This window comes from Patiria miniata, unplaced genomic scaffold, assembly GCF_015706575.1.
Source record: "Patiria miniata isolate m_02_andy unplaced genomic scaffold, ASM1570657v1 HiC_scaffold_7, whole genome shotgun sequence".
Taxonomy (NCBI): Eukaryota; Metazoa; Echinodermata; class Asteroidea; order Valvatida; family Asterinidae; genus Patiria; species Patiria miniata.
The window spans coordinates 10,075,917-10,091,752 of NW_024037074.1; the positions used below are offsets into that span (position 1 = coordinate 10,075,917).

At 40.7% G+C, this 15,836-nt stretch overlaps 1 protein-coding gene across 1 annotated transcript; it reads left to right on the top strand.

Moving 5' to 3' along the window:
- The first annotated feature begins 1,834 nt into the window (after positions 1-1,834).
- LOC119745942 lies at positions 1,835-15,684 on the top strand. Its single transcript, XM_038222650.1, has 8 exons — positions 1,835-2,106; positions 8,355-8,500; positions 9,442-9,728; positions 10,345-10,470; positions 10,859-11,033; positions 11,453-11,609; positions 12,296-12,749; positions 13,222-15,684. Exons 2-8 carry the CDS (start codon positions 8,364-8,366, stop codon positions 13,455-13,457), a joined length of 1,572 nt encoding a protein of 523 aa, XP_038078578.1. The 5' UTR covers positions 1,835-2,106; positions 8,355-8,363; the 3' UTR covers positions 13,458-15,684.
- Positions 15,685-15,836: the final 152 nt, after the last annotated feature.

Below are 15,836 nucleotides of genomic sequence, written 5' to 3' on the forward strand. Positions count from 1 at the left end.
AGCATTTTGAATCACCTTGTAGACGATAATAATCGCCGTATATGCACAACAATAATTGGGGGCGGAACCAGGAAATTTTGTGTGTGTGGGGGGGGGGATGGGTCATCAGCAAATCAATGCTGAAATGTAGACAGGTTTTTGTCCGGACACTTGGCCCCTTAAAATCAATAGGGGGGGGGGGGGGTGGCTCGTACCATACTTGAGAGGACATTTTTGTTAATTGATGATTGTTAATGTTTAACGTGAAGTAAATTACTTTTCAACGGGATAAATAGGGGAAAACAAGGCAGATGTGTGATTTTCTACGAAGCTTGGGGGAGTAATTTAAAACAAGTTGAAAATAAAAAAACACAAATCAACTTCGACCCAGATCAAATCAATACCCTACAGGTTATCTCTTGTTCCTCTGCCAGTTTATTGTTAGACTTGATGACAAGTCGTTAGACTATAGTGGTTTTTGTCCGTCATCAGCGCCAGAATCCGCATACCATGCCACCGCCGTTCATGCAACGTGAGCCCTACAACCATTCATGCAAAAGTCATGTACTACCGCGCGGCATGGTCAGTCTGTGTCTGGGATCGCACACGCATGGGGTCGAAAATGTACGTAGCGTCCCCGCTACTAGGACAGCATGCGGTACGTCGTACCCCCGGCACAGAGCTTGGCAGTCGCGCGCGGCGGACGCGATTAAAACCACTCATTACAGACTTGATTTCAAGTCCAGTTTATTCAACCTCGTGCCCCGTGGGTACGATCTTGCAGCGCCATGTTGTTTCCCATCATGCCTTGCGCGATCGTAACCCCTGGAATTGTGTAATTTAAATGTGCCAAAATACGGTACATTATATTAGGGCTGCAGTTTATCCGTTTTACGTGCCGACGCCATCTTTAAAATGTTAAAAGTTGTGATTTTGAAGAATCGATCCTTTCAAACACAACGTTTGGACGTTGTATTATTAGCAAAGATTTCTATTAAATGTACGTACCCCTTTCGTGCCTTTATAACCACATATACAGGGTTTTTTTTAGCGAAAAACGCGGCTGACATAATCCATATCGTACAGGCATCGTGACTTTTGAATCATAATTTTTTTTTTCGTACGTGACGTTACGTGCAAAGCTAAGCACGCGAGCGCGAGCGCATTATGGGCGCGCGCCCGGCGTGCAATCTTCGAAATGCCCGCGCAGTACGCTGTGAATAGCCATTCAGCGTCATTTACGTCATCATCACAGCCAGGGGTTAGTGTAAGGAACGAGCACGCGCCCCTGGAGTCGAGGCTGCAGTTTATTGTTCATATAAGAACGGGTGGGGAAAACCTCAAATGCACCGACGAACAAGAAAGAATCCACGACAGTGCTTCAACAACGGGATATCCATACAAAACGAGATATTTGCATGTCATCATCTCCACATCGTAAGTCGACTTGGCGAGATAATTTATCTCGACAAGTTGTCATCTCGACTTTAGGGAGTCGACTTAGCGAGATATTTCATCTGGACAAGTCGTCATCTCGACTTCGGAAAGTCGACTTGACGAAATAATACATCTGAAAAGGAAGTCGACTTGAAGAGATAATGCATCTGGACAAGTCACCAAGTCGACTTCGGTAAGTCGACTTGGCGAGATAATACTTCTGGACAAGTCGTCAAGTCGACTTCGGTAAGTCGACTTAGAGATACAATTATGTGATTAAAAGTCGCCTTACTCTCGGCGATATGTCAGCATGACGTGATAAATTATCTGAGTAAATAAAAGAAGTGGATGGCACTCATGGAGCGCCGTAGGTCGGGTTGTGCCCGACCACTCAATAATAATATAACATTAACAACTGACATGCAAAGTTTCATGCTTGTTGCACAATCCTTTGTCAAATGGCGCACCACTGCAGTGCATTTTGAACCACTGCGTTTTGAACACATTAACATGGTCGGCTAGCTGTGTATACGCCCTCTCAATTCGCCATTGCTAGAGCTGAGAGGCACAGTGTGAGGATCAAGTTCGATCTCGTCAAGCGCAATTAATGAGGAAATATTTGCATGGGAAGGATAATAACCAGGACGTGGTTCATGATTGAGACTTTTTTCGCAGCGGAATAATAAATTGGTGAGTTTATTTGTTGACGAACTGAGAGCATGAGTGTTCGAAACGTCTAGTTAAACCAACTGGTTCAATTCTCTTAAACCATTGCTATGACATCACAAGTGTGGATTCGGAACTACGAATCTGTTACGCTGGTCACAAAGTGTGGATTCGTGACGAAGAATCTTTTTTAGTAAAGTGTGGATTCGGAATTTTATACGAATCCACACTTTGAACACGTAGGACAATTGTTCTCCATAATGAGCATTAATGGTACCGTATGCATGAAAACTTTGCTTCCAAAATTACCAATGCATCTTCACTGTCGTCTGAACCGTATGTCGACGGAAGGAGCCGGGGAAAATGTTGCCACCTGACGCCATTTTTTCTTCATATATCATCTCAATGAAGGTCATTCATTGCAAATATGATGATAAGACATGAATCTGGGACTGAGAAATATTTCCAATTGTGTTTGGAAATACTTTAAAAATTGTCTTGACTCTCCATAGACTGTGTACACGATCGCGGAAGTGGCGTCAGGTTGCAACATTTTCCCCAAGTCTTTTCATCTCCACTCACTGTTAATGCCAATACTTCTTTTGGACGCAATGGTTTAAGTCGGAGAATACACGAGAAAGTGTGGATACGAAATTTAAGAATTCACGAGGCGCGAAGCGCTAGCGCCGAGTGAATTCTTAAATTACGAATCCATATTTTCTCGTGTATTCTCCTTAACAGAACCACGCAACTCACTAGAAATATTTATCATTCACATGGGTGTTACCGCAAACCTCCCATTTATTGATCGTGTCCACCATGCAAACCATTGCCCGGTGCTATACATTGCTTTATTTCAAGGGACTTCCACTCCGTAGCCGCCACGTAGCCGGCAAATGGGCTTGACTTTTATTAAAGCGATTCCAAATGTGAAACCAGATGATTAAGGTTTTTTGTAGGGGTGTACATGTGTACATGTATTTGTAACTGGCGGAGTATTCTGCAATTACAAATGTAATAGTGCTTCCTCGTCGATATAGAATCATTGAGGGGAAAAAGCTGTATATGCCTAGACTACTTGGGAGTACATATAGTCAAAGAGCCATCTGTATAGTCATGTCCGTTGTTCTGTACATGCACTGCAGAGTACGTAAACGGACTCCATTTTGGGCGAAGATTTTGTAAGAACCATGGAGGAACCAACTTGCATCCGAGTGTGCACATTTCAAATGTACATGTACATGTAATTATAAACAAACAACACCACAACAATCACCATTGCTCCTCCAGCACACGATTAATTCTTTTAAAGATTCTCTGAAACCAAATTATTAAGCGGAGGAAAAATTTGGATGTTATGGCGGCCTTTATAACGATAATAAAAAAATAGGTATACACAGTATTATGCACAGTATAGGCCTATCTGCTTAGCCAATAGATTAAGATAGCAAAGAAAACCCCGCTTACATCTCTTACATCGTGGATGGCCCACAGTAAAACTGTACTACATGTACAGTAGTAGGTTCGCCTTTTCACCAACCAAAACGGAATTTTCGCTTGCTTTGGGTTTAGCGAACAAGCATGTTCTGTAAACAATGTATTCTGTAAACAATGTATTTGCAAGCGTGAATCCGGCAAGAGATTCACAATTTCGAAACTGTGCATGTATTTGCAAGTCAGAGTGAAACTTAAACGATTTTAGGCTTTGCATGGTGGAGTGAGAGGAGTAAGAGTGAAACTTCTTTAGATGATTTTAAGAAACTATTGAAGACTCATCTTCTGTATAACAGCAAGCCAGATGAATCGCATGTGGTGTTTAGAATAGGTTTTCTTGGCTGTTTTTAAAACGTTTATCGATCGCGTGCGAAATTTTTCGCGGACGAAATTGAATGTTGTTGTTGATGAATTTGAATGACAAATGTTTTAAAATAGCCGGGAAAACCTAAACGAGTACGATTTTTAACTTAGAACGTTTTATGGTAGTAATTCGCTGGGTTACTTTTGGGACCTATGCAAATGATCCTTGAATTCCCGACCGGTCGACGGTCTGACCTTTGTACCAGAACCGCTATACATGTATAGTGGCCTTTGTCGTTGTATGTTTACTCAGTAGAAGGGCCTACAGCAGATTGGTGATAAGATTGTTCAGTTTGACTATAAAGGCATGAAATTTGGCACACAGTCGGAGTAGGCTATGTATTCGAAAACATATTTGGCTATAGGGCCAACGCAGATTGGTCCTTTGAAACAAATATTATAGGATAACAAGACATTTTCAAAATTTCTTGCCACAAAAGTGCATGTAATTCTATGATTTTTTTTAAAGGACAAAGCTGCGATGGCCCTATAGACAAATATCTTTTCCATGACATACTCTGACCGCGCGCCAAATGTTATGTTTTTATCATCAAATGAACAATTCCATCACATTGTTCACCAATCTGCCTGACTGAGATGCACCGACAAAACGGGCACAGTATTGGAAGACGGTTAATTGCCCCCTGGAATCGATCTGTATTGTGTTTTCGCCTTGTGTATGTGGCACGGCGACATGGTGCCTCATAATGAACTCGGAGGATCGTGCATCGATGACGCCATTATTATAATATCGCATACACGTTGACCTCGGTAATACAGGGTGACTAAAAAAACGAAACCCATATGTTGGGATATTGTTTTAGTGAAGTTCTGCATGTAGTAATTTCAAAATCTAGGATTGAACGCCCAATTCATGAGCTTTCTTTTAGTACAAGAATCATTCAAATCACTGTTGTACTTTTCAAGTTATGGAATTTTAAACACAACCACCGTTTTAAAGTTCTGTCCATGGATCACAATAAAAGGTGTGCGTTCTTTCAGCAAAACAAAAACAATTCACACACAACATGTGATTTGTTTTCGTTTTGCTGAAAGAACACTTACCTTTTTGTGATCCGTGGACAGAACTTTAACACGGTGGTTGTGTTTAAAATTCCGTAAAAAGTTCAATGAAAACCGGTCCCACTCCTATTAGGTTGGGGATGTGTTTGAACTTTGCTATTTGTTAATCTTGAGTACAGAATGCTAGCAATGTCAATGAAACTTTTAAATGAAAAGAAAAACCTTCAGGGGAAAGGTATGAACATTTGCCTCTATTAAAAGATCGAATGAAAAAATCCTGGCAAGCATAAACAACTTTGGCACCATCGTCATGGCCGAGGTTATTGCTTCAGGGTCAAAGCTACCATAATGGCCTAAATATCAAAGACATTTCATAATTTTGGATACCTTGAGGGAAATATCGATTCTGCACTGCCTGAAGATTTAGAAAATACCTCCTCTTGATATTTTACAGTGTTTGTGCCACTGCCGCTGGAACAAACTTTTGCCAGGGGGTGCTGGAATTTCGCAAAGCCCTTACGTCGTGGCTTAATTTGGAATATGGATGCTCTGTGGTGCAATCTGAGGCGCTTCCTGGCCACTTTCATTTGACTTTTTTAGCAAAAGTGTTTTGAGATTATAAAGACAATTTATTTCATTATTTTGTTTAGAATATACTGTTGCTCTTAAAACGTTGAACTGTTCTGAAAAGTGGAGAACCCTGTATGTTTATGTCCATATTTGGTTCCATTTAATTCTAGAAAAAGAATTGTATCATTATGCATGACATCGCATGTAAATTTTATTGTTGCAAGGCAGCTTTCTTACATTTAGTAATTACCTTCGTGCATGTTTTGTTTGATTTTCTGAGCCCTTACAGCGTGGGGCCACAGTGCCAGGGGCCCGCTTTAAGGCCCCGGAAAATGTTGGATTCTGGATGCACTGTGATGAAATATACTGAAGTATACTGAAACTTATAAAACCCGAAAGGATGTTTTTGTTTCAAGTTAAAACAAATGGTTCCACTGGAAGCGGATGAATTTCTGTTCATAAATACTGTTCATATAAATGCTGTTACCATCTGTCGATGGGGGCGCTGTTCAAAACCGACAATTATGCGCACAAAGGGTCAATATATGGTGCTTTTCAGGGCGATACATGTGCGAAACGGCAAGTTTGGAGCTAGGCAAGGATTTATCGGTCTACTGAGTTTTTATGAGGAAAAACTTGCAGAGGGTAAAACATGAACAGCTTTTTTATTGAAACGAAACTACACTGGAATCGGCGTAATGCATGACTAGTTTCAATGAATGCCCGTCCCACTCCGTAGGTTGGGGATGTGTGTGAACCTTGCTATTTGTCAGTGTTGAGTACAAAATGCTAGCAACGCCAATGAAACTTTTAAATGAAAAAAAAACCTTCAGGGGAAAGGTATGAATATTTGCCCCTATTGAAAGATCGAATGAAAAAAATCCTGGCAAGCATAATCAACTTTGCCACCATTGTCATGGCCGAGGTTATTGCTTTCGGGGCAAACTTCCATCATGGCGGAAATATAGACATGTCATGATTTTAGATACCTTGAGAGAAATATCGATTCTGCACTGCCTGAGCTGAAGATTTAGAAAATACCTCCTCTTGATATTTTACAGTGTCCGTGCACGACGTTCCAAGCGCCGCGCTTAGCCGCAGCAAAACTAGAAACAAACAAAACGAAGGAGATATTTGTAGAGCAAGCATGATGTATAGCGTAGCGGCGCAATTTCATCGTCGTAGAACACTGCTGGCTGGAACACATTTTTGCCCTGGAGTAGGGGGGTGCTGAAGTATATTCCAGCACCCCAATCCAAAAAGTTGGGGGTGCTGCAGCACCCACAGCACCCCCGTGCCCGCGGGCTTGGTTTGTGCTACACTTTCGAAGCGCCGCGCTTAGCCGCGGCAAAACTAGAAACGAACAAAACGAAGGAGATATGACCTATCTCAGTTTTTGCCATTTTGAGAAAAACGCGGTTTTTTACATATAATAAAGTTGGATAGTTGGATTATGATTTGAAATTGTTTCTAAGGCAAAAACTCATCATTACCAGGTGAAAACTAGGCGTCAAATCCATGTCACTTCGTGAAAATTTTATTTTCATATTTCATGCTCGCGAACGGCGACCTATCTAGATAGGTCACTCGGCGTGAAAATTTAATTTTCATTTTTCATGCGCGCGAACGGCGACCTATCCAGATAGGTCACTTCGTGAAACGAACAATTTCGATTTCTCTGTGGCTGATAGTGACTTATATCATATGCGCATGCGCGCGTGCGGACCTCTTCACGTTAAGTCGTATGGTGGTTCGTTGCAATCTGTTGTTTTTTATATTAATATTATTGTTATTAGAGATTAATAAGCTCTTACAAATTAAAACGCTGTTATAGTGAAGGAAATTAGATAATGAATTCCAATATATACGGGGTGCATAGAAACTTGTTGAATACGTTGTGACGAAGACGTAAAAACGAAGAACAGACGCAATGCTCTTTTTGATCTGAGCCGGGCAGTATAAAACCAAAATATTAAGCAGCAAAAGTATGAAAGGTTAAATAATAACCTTTATGTTCAAAAAATTGCTTACATTCATGCTCCAGGAATCGATCACTTTCCTTTCAACGAAACTTTTCAAAACCTCATGCAATTATGTAGACGAATGGTGCTCTGTAAAAACTTTTGGCTGCAATTAACCACTGAGACATCCACATTCTGTAACACAAACAAACCAAACCAATCACGAATCATAATATTAAAAGTGCAACCTTAGTTTGGCCCTTTTATTTAATAAATATTTTCCCGAAAGGAAAGTCAGTGAATCAACGTAAATATCAACCGAGATGTCATTAAAAAGCATTAGTTCGGAATAGAACCCCACTCAAGTGCTGGTACCATCTGTCGATGGGGGCGCTGTTCAAAACCGACAATTATGCGCACAAAAGGGTCAATATATGTTGCTTTTCAGGGCGATACATGTGCGAAATTCTGAAAAAGGCACCGAAAACGGCATATGTCACAAAAAAAGGGCACCACTTCTTTTTTGAAAAGGGCACTTGTTCAGAAAAAAGGGCACTTCGTGTAAAAAAGGGCACTCTTAACAAATTATTGGGGGGGGGGGTAAGCCCGTTGAAAAAAGGGCATTTAAATGGAAAAAGGCAGTCTTTACAAAATATTGGGGGGGGGGGTAAATACCCTCCCCCCCCCCCTCCCCCCTGGCTACGCCTATGTTTATCCAGTTATTGGTAATTGCGGTATCGAATCAGGATACAGGAAAAAGTTTCCTATCCAGGGCTTACTATGTTGGAAACAAGGTTGGAATTAAAGTAAGGCCTGGGAACGAAGTTGGATTAACCCCATTTCTTCTCTCTTTCCCCTCAGAGTTTCAAGATGCGATTGGCACACCCTTCGACGTTCGTCGGACTTGCCATGGGTTTCTTTCTCGGTCTAGTGCCGTCCATTTTGTTGGGCGGTTGGCTTAACCTCTATACACACGAGATCAAGAAGAGCACGCTGAAGTCGGTCAGGTGAGTACGCATTGGCTATATTATTAGTATTATTATACGTGTAAAGGTACCACTTAGGACTCAGGAGACACGTTATCGTAATTTCTTTGCACGATGGGAGACATCGGTCATTAGGGAGACATTTTCATGTCTCCCTAATGTCACAGCCCCCGTTAGAGGCACAATTTTATTGTCGCAATTAGGTTATATTTGTTGCTCGTTGTCTAATTAGTAAACATACCGAAATTTGTGGGAAAAGGACAACGGAATAGGCCTATTGGGTTAGTTAGGGCACATTTAAGTTTGAAAATTTTTAATACAATAATAATAATCATAATCATAATCACTATCAACATCAACATCAACATTAACATAACCCTGGATTGGACATTTGGAAAACATCCCCATAGACTTGTGCACACAATTTTTCAAACTTAAATTTGCCCGAACCCAATATTCCCTTTTCCTTTTTCCACGAATTTCGGTATGTTCACTAATTAGACCACGAGCAACAAATATAACCGAATTGTGACAATAAAATTGTGCCTCTAAAGGGGGGCTGTGACATTAGGGAGACATGAAAATGTCTCCCTAATGACCGCCGCGATGTCTCCCATCGTGGAAGAAATTACGTGTCTCCTTCGTGATACCTTTACACGTATAAGTATAATAATAATAATAATACTATAGAAATATTGTCGGTACGAATGCTTGAGAAATACTTTACTAATTAGGAACTTCAAATTTGGTTTGTGGGTTTCTCTTGGTAGTCTTACCAAGCCTTTTGATTTTGGGACCCACATGTCAAAGGTCAAGGTCACTATTGCTTAAACAATACAAAATCTTCTATTTTGGTTAGGGACACAGACTTTATAAAAACTGTCAGCATGCCAGGGGGATTGCGCAAGTCTCACTTGCATATATTTTTTTTTACTTGGTTTTCATCTGATTTGGATTTGCAGTAGGCCTATCGTTTCGAACAATCTGGAGCTATCGCACATTAACTCCTACACTAGGCCTGCAGACAAGGCTAAGGACAGGCAAGAGACCGACCGGTCTTCACCCCGGAAAATCCTGCTGGACTGCGGTGCTAACGTGGCCTCCACGGTCCTGCTGTTCAGAGAGACCTACCCCGGGGGAAGAGATTTCACCATCCACTCTTTCGAAATTGACGACCGGCTATCGCCGTACTTCAGCCCGTACGACAAACATCATCTGCACTGCCCCGTTGGCGTAGCGGGCAAGGATGGTACGTAAAGTTTGGATAACGTAAAAAAAAAACAGTAGTTTACACATGAAACGGAGGAGACTGTTCTTGTACATGAGATTCCTTGTAATTTATTTTCTTACATATTCGACTTTTTTGGTAGTGTAGGCACACAAGGGTTGTGCTTTGCAAGAGCTTCTTAATTAATTCTGGATCGTCAGTGAAAACGGGTGTGTTACTGTCTGTTAATCCTTAACAGTAAAGAATCATCCTATTTTTTTTGTATTTTCGAACGACCGAGGGGGGGGGGTGAAAATGGAGGACAACAGTCAATCTGTGCATCACTGAACACACTTTGTTTTCCACAATCACAAACAATCCAAAAAACAGCAGAATCATTGTAAGTTTTTGCATGTTTCTGAACAGAAAATCATCTTAAATGTGTAGTTTCTGTTAAGTGGGACACATCGTCCTCCAACAGCTCCCAATGATGCGTTCCTTTTGACTATGGCTTTTACAATTTTCACCGTGGCTTAAATTTCACCACGGTTCTAGTAATATGCCTTGGGATCGCAGAGAATCGAGTTGATACTGCATGTGGTTTTGTATTTGCAAGTTTGCAGCTATTATACTCACCGTTCCCTAATTCCTATTTCAGGCAACATGACAGCTTTTTCGGAGATGGTTTGGGGACCCAACAAGGGCAAGAATCACGGCAGAGACATGCAGTGGGGAGGAGGCTCACTGTTCGTATCCCAAAAGGAACTGAAAGACAATGTAACAGGTGCGTATGATTATCTCAAATTAACGTTAGTCTTGGGTACAAGTTCTTTGTTCAAAAGAAAGTAATTACCACACTTTGAAAGTACGTGGTGAATACAGCATTTTAAATATTGAGCCCAACACTTAAAATTTTAAATCCAACACTTACTGTTAATTCAACAATGTAAGTGTAAATTCAACATTTTACAAAGTTAACCCATTGCAAGTGCTGCATCAACACGATCAATATTTAAAATGTTGAATTAACAGTTTAAGTGTTAGATTTATTAGTTACACTAGTGTGGTCACTGACCGATCTCATGTAAGTGTTCAACACTTCAGTTTTTTTTTTAGAAACCATGAAACTTAGACACACACAAATGATAAATATACACATTTGTTTCTCGCAGGTGGTTTTCGAAAGCTGTCCTATCGAAAGACTATTCCGGTCGTTGACCTTTCAAAATGGATCATAGACAACTTTTCAGTGGACGACTACGTCATTCTAAAACTAGACGTTGAGGGCGCTGAGTTCGACATCCTCCGGAAGATGATAGACGACAAAGCATTTGCCTACATCGACAAGTAATAATAAATTGAACACATTTCGTCGTCTGTAATTCTTTTTTGAAATCAAGTTTTAAAACTGAATAGGTGTTTGGAAGCCGTGTTTAAAATTGGGCACTTAGTATTATAAGAGGATGCACATAGGCACAATATTCGTTTGTGATCATGTTTTGTTTAGCCAAATCCTCTTCAAGTCTTTACCTTAGAATACCTGCACCTGCAAACTTGACCAAGTATTAAACTTGACCCTAAACGTTCAGCAAATTGTTTCCTAGGTATTGTCTGCATGCAACACTGGTATACATTGTACCCTCCAATATAACACTTCAATGTCCCTCTATGGCTTGCGCAGCTATAAGAATCCACTGTGTGCGGATGGACCAACCGTTGAAGGTACTGGTCTCAAATATAAAGCAACATTTATTTTGGTTTGACAGATACTACGGTGAATACCATGATGGTCAACCAACAGGCTGGACCAAGGAAGGCCAAAATAAGATACGCGCGGATATCAAGAAGGCAGGCTTTACAATGGTTGACTGGGTGGGGGAGAAACGAACATACAGTGATATCGATAAAATGAACCCCATCAAGGTAAGACTAAGAGGCTTCTGTTGCTGTTCCCAGAGGGCGCCAGCCTATAGTGTCCTCTTTTTACTAATCTCATTGATTCACTAATAATAATAATAATGGGTATATACAAAGCGCACGTATCCACCATTATTGGTGCTCAATGCACAGCATCATTATTACCCTGCTCATTGGGCCAATGAAACATTCCAAACACCATCTCAGCTCCCTGGGGAGTGTACAACTCGATGCTGTCATTTCGGCGCAACGCGGCTTAAATCAACCACAATAACCATCTCTGCCCTCGCAGGTACCCATGCAGTTACTCCTGGGTGGAGAGAAGCAACGAGTGACAAAGTACCTTTGCCCAAGGGCACACGCACCATAGCCGCAGGCTGGACTCGAATTACCCGCGGAGTACGAATTCAGTGCTCCAGACCACGAGACCATGGCATCCCAATGGGAAGTTCACTTGCTTTTCTCGCCTTGGCCCAAAGTTTGACTCGGACCGCTTCCTAGACCAGCTGCTATATACTAGACGTGTCTAGTCTTGTTCGAAGTAACCGCTTTAATATTATAGGCAATGACTGAATGATGACTAAAACAACTTTCCAAGCCTGGTCTAGTACTATTTGTTATTCTTGATCTGAAACAGTATTATATTAGTGCATGATTTTTGCTTGTCTTGTTTTGCAATCATCCTGTTTTAGGTTCCATCGGACACCCCTGGTAAACCTGGCGAGATCTACTCGAGTTGTGAGAGCGGCTCAGTGGCCCTCACTGTCGCAATCGGCATGAACTTCAAGCGTGCACACCGGGTGGTGGCCACTCTAGTGGCCCACAAACCCCTGGTTCCCACCACGCTGTTTGTCTATGGCGACTTCGTGCAGGTCTTCCCCGAGACGGTCAAGTCCTGGGCCCAGCACTTCAACATCGCCATACGGGAGGACGGCTACAATCCTCCGGGTCACTTGGAGTTGATGCCCGGTCACTGGGTCCGTATGGGTCTGATCAGTAGCATCTTGCGTCTGGAGGAGATTGGGATCACGACTTCTTACTATCTGCCGTCGGTGGTGAGGGATATTATTCCCACAATCAAGGCAGAAGCTGCTGCAAGAGGGCTGAGGATTATTAAGCCCGTCGTAGAATTTCCTGCTAAAAATGGTAAATTAAAGAGTCCAATGGAATCTCATTGGTTAATTTACCAAACGAGTTTTGTGTCTGTAAAGTCCAGATCTGTTCTACAAGGCTTGACTCGATAATTTCCAAATTCGGGTAACATATATTTTCGAATGACTAAAACCAAATCCAACATAATCTAACAGCAATACAGACCGATTGCAATCAGCCTCCATCTTCGAGGTGTGTTTTGTCAAGTTAATTTATTGACAATAAATGCACAGGAGATCTACTGATGCCTATCTCTGTTGAACAAAAGCACACATTTCAAAGATGGCTGTAGTCGGTCTATTGCTGAATGCGAGACATCAAGTTATTGGTTTACCTCTGAGATGATCTTGTTGATATCATAATATCTTAGTAAATTTAATAAGTCTGTTTGTTTACTCATCTCGGATTGGATGCACCTCTTCCTTGTTGTCCATCTTTGACTCTTCTATGTGTTTTTTCCCTTCAGGCTCAGTGGGGCAACTTACGGTGGACAACTACTACAAATACCGAGACGTAGAGCGCGTGCCCAAAGCCCTGCGACGGATCCACGACGCGCTCATCAAGAACGAAGGGGGCGTCCTTACCCTAGACACAGACTTACCAGACACCTACATGAACTCTGTCTTCATGATGGACTACCTGGTGGAAACCTCCGGCTTCAAGTTGGTGCCTTTGAACGAATGCGTTGCCAAGTCACGATAGTGCAATCACAATGTGACATCAGCAACGCCCTATACGGGGCGGTGGGCAAGCAAAGGGTATACACAGCTGTTACGTCAGATGCAAAAGGTCTAAGCTTCCCTGTGCACAAGCTTAGACCCCTTGCATATGACGACACAGCAGTGGATAGGTCTTTGTTCCTTATTTGAATGACAAAACATACCATCAGTGATGGCGCAGCGTGCGATGGGTCTATATTCAGAAATGGTTCTGTCCCAACAACAGAGGTCGGTGGCGGGTAATCATTTCTGCTTTGTATTGTTTTGTTTTGTTTTGCAGGAACTTTTACTTCAAATCGGAGAGGGTGTAGCATTCCAACAATTAAACTCTCCCGCTTCAGTGCCTTTTTTTCCCAATAGAAACTAAAATAAGCCTAAAGAAGTTGCAACAGAAACAAACGAAAGAAAGCGGTGTCAGTCTCGATTCTGTGAAATTACTCTTCCTCCGCTCAACTCTCGGAAATTTTGTCGGAAATCCCACACCAGATTTAGGATTCCTGTAAACTTAATTTTGGCGCATACTATCTTACTCAAGCTATTGAGGTGGTCGTGACATTTGTCTATTTTTGGGGGTGTATTAATTGTATTCTTACTATTTTTTGAATTATATTTTGGTTTGTAATGACTTTCTTCTGTTCGAGTGGCACTGTAAAGTTGCTTGATGCCTTTGCAGCTATTCAACTCGGTGCAGCTGTTGCAGAAATGTAAATTTTCCCGATTTTTTTTAACACCATGTTAAACAGTTACTGTTTATTTATTGCAGTTATGTCTTTACTCAGGGTATGCCCAAACAGCCTACTGGTTTCCATTGGGGCCCTGCAAACACTACATTATACACACGTGTACAAATACAATGGCAATACAAATACAATACAATACAACACATCAAAATAAAAAATAAAAACATGCGGGATTACTGCATGACTACAAAAGACTATACAAACATGTACAAATACAATACGTGACAAAATGGAATACAACACAATGAAATAAAATAAAAGCATAGAGATTACTGCATGACTGTAAAGCAACTACATGTATATTGTACATCATTACAAAGGAACATATACAGTTTGAAACGACATCGCTTAGGTGAATTAAGGGTACACGAAGAATTTGGATGTTTTTTGCCACATCGGTAAAATATATTTCTTCTTGTGACATCGGTTCAGTACATTTGTATACACTCGCTGAGTACTGTTCATTGTGCCAATGCCTTAATGTCAATCTTGAAACTGAAATAATTAAGTTTTTTAAGAAGAATTTATTAAGGAATGTGTATACATGTATACATTATAATTTATTTGGAATATAAAAATAAACTGGACCTTTTCTTTGAATCTGGTTTGGTGTGGTCATCTGATTGCACAATGCTAAAACCTGCATGTGTATTGAGGGTTGTATGCACGTTTGATTGGAATATGATAATATATTGATTTTGTTTAATAGTGACTGTATTACTATACCACAGGCCAATTTATCATTGTATAGGTTTTCCCAGCTATTTTAAACATTTTCGTTCGAATTCACCGATTATTGTATTCAAATTCGTCCAGCAACATCACTTTAGTGCACTTCAGTTCAAGAAAGTTCAAACAATGAGCATACGTTTTTGTCCCGGAGTATTCGATTTCGTTTCGTCTACGCCAAACCTTGTTATTCAGAAATCAAATTCGTCTAATTGATTTATATAAGATGAATTCGATCTCTGAATGCTGCCATTTCGGCAACAGTTTAGACGAATTCGATGTGTAATGACAAATATTCTCGACCTGGTTACTAAAAAGGGTGACCAAACTTTGAAATTCAATGGTATGACTTTGTATCTGAAAATTCAAATTGATTTTGTCAAAAGCGTGTGAAATTTTTCTTGGACGAAATTTAATGATCGAGTTGGTGAATTTGAATGAAAAAATCTTTTTAAAAAGCCGGGAAAACCTATAATACAATTAAGTGTAAACATTCCATGCACATTATTCCGAGGCAACTCCGTGATGTGATGTGAGTTAGCTGTATTACAGCTTGTCTGTATTGTATAGGTTGGTTAATGTTTAAATGTTCGAGGGCTTGTACTTCATGTAGTGTCTAAGTTTTAACAAAAATCCAATATTTAATTCTAATTTCTCGTGCGGTATTTGGTATTTTTTTTAGAAAATGTGTGATGAACAGTGTGTGGAAGTACAATAAAATAATATTGATTGTTTTATAAATACGTTATTGAAATGGTTTATTCAACTGTCGAAAAACGGGAAATTGAGGGTTTTGGGGACAACGTGTGACAAATTTGTTCAGGGATATTGTTCTCCCAATCCAGTGCAGAGTATACAAACTAGCAAAAGTCATGGAAATAGTCTTAAGTGTT

Coding starts and splice junctions, on each gene's coding strand:
- LOC119745942 (XM_038222650.1), top strand. CDS start 8,364: ATGCGATTGGCACACCCTTCGACGTTCGTCGGACTTGCCATGGGTTTC. Junction 8,501..9,441: donor AGCACGCTGAAGTCGGTCAG/GTGAGTACGCAT, acceptor TTGGATTTGCAG/TAGGCCTATCGTTTCGAACA. Junction 11,610..12,295: donor ATAAAATGAACCCCATCAAG/GTAAGACTAAGA, acceptor ATCCTGTTTTAG/GTTCCATCGGACACCCCTGG.